Genomic DNA, 6,828 nt, shown 5'->3' on the forward strand with positions numbered 1-6,828 from the left:
AAAAGTTGGCTTCAGTTTCTGGATGTGTGTCTGCCTTCGGGCTCATCCTCCAAAAGTTGGCTTTGGCTTCTGGGTGTGTCTGTGTGCGCACCTGTGTCTATGTCTGCCTTTGTGCCCACCCTCCAAAAGTTGGCTTGGGTTTCTGGGTGTGGGGCTCAGCATTAAGGGAGCCAGTCACGGTTCAGCAGGACAGAACTGAAGTCAGGAGAGGACACCTGTCACAGCCCCTGCAGAAGTGGCAGGAGACCCATGAGGAGGGCAGACTGAGGCCTGACCCCTGCGGGGGCGGGGGAGGAAGGCCCTCACTTGTGGGAGAGGCAGAGCTGGCAAAACGGCAGATGATGGCCCAGCCCCGAGGGAGGCCACAATCCTGGAAGGGGTGTGGATCCGGGTGCTCTGGGGGGAAGGGGAGCACCAGCCTTAGCGTAGCCAGGATGGGGGGCGGTGCTCTTTACTCCAGACCCGAGGAAGAAACGTGACAAGGAGACGGAGGCTAGATGGAAGCGGGCCTGGGGAGCACGAGAGGCTCGCCTGCAATCTGGATTCCGAGGCTGGCGCTGGACCGGGCTGGGAGCGCGCACGCGCGCCTGCCGCGGGGCAGCACGCACAGGCCAAGGAGGCGCCCGGCGGGCGTCACTGCCGAACTTGGGCATTCAGGCTGCGTCGGGGCGGGGCCGGAGGAGAGAGAGGAAACGCGCCACGCTCCAGGCGGTGATAGCAGACTGACGGAGAGCTTGAAATAGCCCGGGTGGGCGCGGACGGAGCGGGACCCTTGCCGCTGGCTGCAGAGATCCAGGTCTCCGGGAGCGGACGGGGAATCGAGGTCGCTGGGAGGTGGGAATGATGCAAGTCAAACCGGGGTCACTGCGCATGCGCCTTGCTCACGGGAGGCGGGGAGGCAAAAGGGGGAGCGACCCGCGGGCGGGTACCCTTAGTTAAGATGGCCGGCGGGCTGGCTTCATGCGCACGCCGGATGCACGCCCACGGGCGGGAGGATGCCTGGAGCGGCGTCAGTCGGCCGGGGCCACGTGACCCGCGCGTCCCCGCGGTGACGGTGGCTGGCTGGGAGCAGAACCTGAGCCGGTCTGTGGCGAGTGTTCGCCCTTCGGTCTGCCAGCCCGCCCGGCCAGGTGAGGCGCTGCCTGTCCCCCCGGGAAAACTAAGGCCGCGTGCGGCTGTGCGGGGGAGGGGCGCAGGGCTGGGACAAGAGGCCCACCCCGCAGAGGAGGAAACTGAGGTCCAGAGGGAAGAGGAGACGGACACCCGGGCCCCCAGTGAGGGGTGGAGCGGGAATGGGGTCATAGTTGACTTAGGCCTTAATTAACCCTCCCTCCATGTTTGTGTCGCGGCTCAGGCCTCGAGTTAGGCCGGCTCAGGAAACCTTTATTAACGCGCCATATGCGTGGAGGGAGCTTGGCCTCTGGGTCCCCCCTCCCCCGCTTGCGACCCGAACCCAGGCCCAGGACGAGGTCATCTTAACTTTGCTCCCCCTGCTCCAGCACTGGGGAAGTGGGAGTGGGGCGGGGGACCGGAAGGGGACTGCGGAGACCCTCCTCCTTACGGCTGAGAAGGGAGAAGGCAAAGAATCCCCCCAGTTGAGCCTTGAAGAGTATCCCTAGAGATGCGACTAGAGATCTGCAGGGATTGGGCGGGGACCAAGTTAGTCCTCAGCGGGGTCCCGGCCTGCGGCCCCCGTCCCGCTGAAAGGGGCTAGTCTCCCTCTAGAAGCCACTGGTCCCCCTGGGGGTGGGGGGGCCACAGGGTTAGGGGCTCCCTCCTCCCGCTGGTTGTATGGAGACATCCGGGCGCTTCCGGCCCCGCCCAAGCAGCGCCCCTCCGGGTAGGTCCGCCCAGACTTTAGGGCTTATTGCAGGCGGGAGTGGGCTCCTGTGAGTCCGGCCCCAAGAACCGGATGGGTTCAGAGCCGGGGGTTCTTGGGGGAGGTCCTGAGTGCGGAGGTGCAGAGCAAGGGCTCGGAATGGGATCGAAATGGGCCTGAGGTTGGGATGGGACCGAAACTGTGACGGGATGGGAATGGGACGGAGATAGGCTCGAGATGGGAAAGGATGAAGATGGGATCAGGATGGGAATGGGATCGGGATGGGGATGGGATCGGGATCAGAATGGGGATGGGATCGGGATCGGGATGGGGATGGGATCAGGATCGGGATGGGGATGGGATCGGGATGGGGATGGGATCGGGATGGGATCGGGATCGGGATGGGGATGGGATCGGGATCGGGATGGGGATGGGGATGGGATCGGGATCGGGATGGGATCGGGATCGGGATGGGGATAGGATCGGGATGGGATCGGGATGGGGATGGGGATGGGGATGGGGATGGGGATGGGGATGGGATCGGGATGGGGATGGGGATGGGATCGGGATGGGGATGGGGATGGGGATGGGATCGGGATGGGGATGGGATCGGAATCGGGATGGGGATGGGATCGGGATGGGGATAGGATCGGGATGGGGATAGGATCGGGATGGGGATGGGATCGGGATGGGGATGGGATCAGGATGGGGATGGGATCAGGATGGGGATAGGATCAGGATGGGGATGGGGTGAGATCAGGATGGGGATGGGGTCAGGATGGGGATAGGATCAGGATGGGGATGGGGTGGGATCAGGATGGGGATGGGATCAGGATGGGGATAGGATCAGGATGGGGATGGGGTGAGATCAGGATGGGGATGGGGTCAGGATGGGGATAGGATCAGGATGGGGATGGGGTGAGATCAGGATGGGGATGGGGTCAGGATGGGGATGGGGTGGGATCAGGATGGGGATAGGATGAGGATGGGGATGGGGATAGGTATGGGGATGGGATGGGGATGGGATCGGGATGGGATTGGGATTGGGATGGGATCGGATGGGTATGGGATCAGGATGGGGTGGGATCAGGATGGGGATGGGATCAGGATGGGGATGGGGTGAGATCAGGATGGGGATGGGATCGGGATGGGTATGGGATCAGGATGGGGTGGGATCAGGATGGGGATGGGATCAGGATGGGGATGGGGTGAGATCAGGATGGGGTGGGATCGGGATGGGGTGGGATCGGGATGGGGTGGGATCGGGATGGGGTGGGATCGGGATTGGGTATGGGATCGGGATGGGTATGGGATGGGGATGGGGTGGGATCAGGATGGGGATGGGTTGGGATCAGGATGGGAATAGGGTGGGATCGGGATGGGGATGGGGATGGGTGGGTTCTTCCTTCTCTGATAGAGGCAGCCCAAGTGGGCTGTCCCAGGCAGTTGGACTTCTGGTTTGAATCCAGCTGTTCTGAGCCCCGCCCTAGAACTCTGGCAGGTCCGGCAGGTCCAATCTGAGCTTGCTCCTGCCCTTTTCTGCTTCTTTTGAGGACATGGTCATCCCTGCAGAATCTTCCTAGTCCGCTAAGAAGTATCTGAGGTCAAATTTGAACTCAGGTGGTCTTGACTCTCCCTGCGCCATCCGGCTGCCTGAGGCTGACCTCTGTCTCAGTATCACGTATCCCGAGTTACCCTATCAGGGTCATTTTGTGCTTGTAAAAACATTTTGAGAAGGGGTGCGTCAGAGGAGTCTGTTACTGATGCAGAAGAATAAGGTAAAGCCCCCTTACAGAGAGCTCATGTGATCCTCCCAACAACACTGGCAAGTAGGTGCTATTATTGCCCCCATTTTTCAGCTGAGGAAACTGAGGCAAAAGGATTAAGTCACTTGCTCAGGATCTCCCAGCTTGTAAGTGTCTAAGGCTGGCTTTGAGCTCGGGTCACACCTGATTTCCACGACCCCACCGTTATCACGATGACTGTGTCAGAACTCCGTCCCTTCTGTCCGGGTGTTGGAGACTCTGGCTCCCACGGGGCTCTCTCTGGCCAGACCCCTTGATCCTAGGAGCATCCTGACCCTGACTGTCGTCAGAGGGGAGGTAACTGAAGAGAGCCTGAGGGCTGCCCAGGGACTTTGCCCTGACTGCTCCCGCTCCCTGCCCATGTCCTGCCGGTCTCAGCTGCCCCGCCCCTATTTCTGGCCACTTCCGGGGAGAAGCTCCCCCTTACGTTCCGTTACCTTCTCCGCGGAGCCTTCCTTTAGGACTGGGGGCTCCTGGGGGCCGGCTCTGGTTTTGCCTCTGTGTCCCCACTCCACACACCGCCCACACAGAAGCCCTGCTTCCTGCTGGCAGCTCCCGTCTCCCCCTCCCTTTTGTTCTGTTCTCCCCGTTTTACATATGTAGCACACGGGTGGATGGGGCAGTTCTTCCATGAGAAGATAAACTCCTTGGCGGTGGAGGGAGGGAGGTCATTTTGTCTTGCACCCAGCCCGGCGCCTGGCACCTTGTTGGCATCTGATAAATGCCCGTTAGATGGTGGAGAGGGCGGCCCCGGCTGGGAGAGCCGCCCTGTGGAGGCTCGGGGTTTTGTGGTCTTGCCGGGCTGTGGCGTCCCAGCAGCCACGTGACCTGTGGCCGGCTCTCGGCCCCTCCGAAGCCTCGACTTCCTCATCTGTAACCACAGGGGCATCTGTGGGCAATGGGCGGGTTCCAGCCCTGCCTTTGGGCCCCTGGCTCTGTCTCTCCGCCACTTCCTGTGGATGGGGTGGCAGGAGGTCCCCAAGTCAGCACTGTCACCCCAGGGCTCAGAGGCCCAAATAAGGTGACCCTGACTGTGGAGCCTTTGCCAGATGCCCGTAGGGCGGCGTCCACCTCGGTTCTCGGTGGCGTTCCTCCAGGTGGGGCCAGAAAGCTTGGCCTGGCAGGCTCCTTCCCGCAGGGTTTGCTGACCTGGTTTTTCTTCTGTTCATAGAGTAGGAATAATGCTGCCAACATGTCCGTGCACTCTATGCTTTGTGAGCGAATTGCTGTCGCCAAGGAGTTAATCAAGAGAGCTGAAGCCCTTTCCAGATCCAGAAAAGGGGGAGTCGAAGGGGGGGCCAAGCTATGCAGCAAGCTGAAGGCCGAGCTGAAGTTCCTGCACAGGGTGGAGGCGGGGAAGGTGGCCATCAAGGAGTCCCACCTCCAGAGCACCAACCTCACCCACCTGCGCGCCATCGTCGAGTCCGCCGAGAACCTGGAAGAGGTGGTTAGCGTCCTCCACGTCTTTGGCTACGTGGACAGCCTGGGAGAAAAGCAGACGCTGGTGGTGGACGTCGTGGCCAACGGGGGCCACACGTGGGTCAAGGCCATCGGCCGGAAAGCCGAGGCCCTGCACAACATCTGGCTGGGCCGGGGCCAGTACGGGGACAAGAGCATCATCGAGCAGGCGGAGGACTTCCTGCAGGCGAGCTCCCAGCAGCCCGTGCAGTACAGCAACCCCCACATCGTCTTTGCCTTCTACAACAGCGTCTCCAGCCCCATGGCGGAAAAGCTGAAGGAAATGGGCATCTCGGTGCGCGGGGACATCGTGGCCGTGAACGCCCCCCTGGAGCGGCCCGAGCGGCTCCCGGAGCTCAGCGACAGCGAGTCCGACGAGGAGGTCCCGGGACTCCTGCAGGTGACCCGCGTCGACAGGGAGAACATTGTGGCCAGCGTGGCTTTCCCCACAGAAGTCAAGGTCGACGTGTGCAGCCGGGTGAACTTGGACATCACCACGCTGATCACCTATGTCTCCGCCCTGAGTTACGGCGGCTGCCACTTCGTCTTCCGGGAGAAGGTGCTGACCGAGCAGGCCGTCCAGGAGCGGAAGGAGCGCGTCCTGCCCCAGCTGGAGGCCTTTATGGCCAACAAGGAGCTGTTCGCCTGCGAGTCGGCCGTCAAGGACTTCCAGTCTATCCTGGACACTTTGGGAGGGCCCGGCGAGAGGGAGCGGGCTGCCCGGCTCATCCAGCGGATCAGCGTGGTGCCGGACCAGCCCTCCGAGCGTGCCTTAAGACTGGTGGCGAGCTCCAAAATCAACAGCCGCTCGCTCACCATTTTTGGAACGGGAGACACTTTAAAAGCCATCACGATGACGGCCAACAGCGGCTTTGTGCGGGCCGCCACCAACCAGGGCGTGAAGTTCAGCGTGTTCATCCACCAGCCCCGGGCCCTCACCGAGAGCAAAGAAGCCCTTGCCACCCCCTTACCAAAGAGCTGCCCTGGCAGCAGTGAACTCTGACGGGCGTCCTCGAGAGGGCCGGGCCTCTCGCCCCCAGTGGGCGCAGGCTGCAGGCCGGTCCTGGCGGGCACTTGTGCCGGGCGCCACGCGGCCTTCAGACGCCCAGAGCAGGAGAGACGGGGCGGCGACGGCCGAGGCATCGGGCTCCGGGCCTCCTGAGGCCGTGCGTTCCCCGGCGAGGGGCTGCGTTCTCGTGGAGAGAATAGTCTTTCAGGGCAGTCTGTCTCCATAACATCCTGCATTAAACGCCCAGTTAAAGACTCCCGCATCCTGGCATGTTTATTTTTGTTCCCCCGGCTCATTATTTCATGGGGGGTGGGGGGTTGGGGGAGTGGGAGGGAGGCAGCCAAGGGAGCCCGGGATTCAGCGTCACTTGAAGGGCCCTGGGCGGGTGTTTGCCCGAGTCTCCCGCGGGAAGGCTTCTGAGCGCCTCGTTCTGCTGGGGGACTGCTTCCAATTTGTCCAAAGTGGTCACGTTTGGAGAAGCATCGGAAGACCCACCTGGAGGTTTGGGAGGGTGGGGGAAGAGAAAGGGACTTGGGACCCTGGGATGCCCGCCTTGTGCAGCAAGGCCCCGTCCCTGGCAGGCAGAAGAAAGCAAGGGCTCTGAGCCCTAAGAGCAGGGAGGCCCCCATCCTTTGTCTGCATGATGCCCATTGGCCACTGGCTGGCACGCCAGACTCCTCCATCTCCCAGCTTCCTCACTAACATCACGAGTCCTGTAGAAATTTGGGGAGAGGGCA

The 6,828-nt window shown here is 62.2% G+C and overlaps 1 protein-coding gene across 2 annotated transcripts; it reads left to right on the forward strand.

Moving 5' to 3' along the window:
* Positions 1 to 698: 698 nt before the first annotated feature.
* C1H7orf25 (chromosome 1 C7orf25 homolog) lies at positions 699 to 6,353 on the forward strand. 2 transcript variants are annotated; one of them, XM_051978537.1, is made up of 2 exons: positions 699 to 834; positions 4,796 to 6,353. In XM_051978537.1, the coding sequence occupies exon 2, from the start codon at positions 4,817 to 4,819 to the stop codon at positions 6,083 to 6,085; it is 1,269 nt and encodes a 422-aa protein (XP_051834497.1). In that variant the 5' UTR covers positions 699 to 834; positions 4,796 to 4,816; the 3' UTR covers positions 6,086 to 6,353. The 2 variants fall into 2 exon arrangements, with proteins under 2 accessions (XP_051834497.1, XP_051834489.1); XM_051978529.1 differs by lacking the exon at positions 699 to 834 and adding an exon at positions 1,016 to 1,130.
* Positions 6,354 to 6,828: the final 475 nt, after the last annotated feature.

Source organism: Antechinus flavipes, chromosome 1, assembly GCF_016432865.1.
Source record: "Antechinus flavipes isolate AdamAnt ecotype Samford, QLD, Australia chromosome 1, AdamAnt_v2, whole genome shotgun sequence".
In the NCBI taxonomy this organism is placed as follows: domain Eukaryota; kingdom Metazoa; phylum Chordata; class Mammalia; order Dasyuromorphia; family Dasyuridae; genus Antechinus; species Antechinus flavipes.

Excerpts from the sequence above, each read along its gene's own strand:
- C1H7orf25 (XM_051978537.1), top strand. The coding sequence starts at position 4,817 with ATGTCCGTGCACTCTATGCTTTGTGAGCGAATTGCTGTCGCCAAGGAG.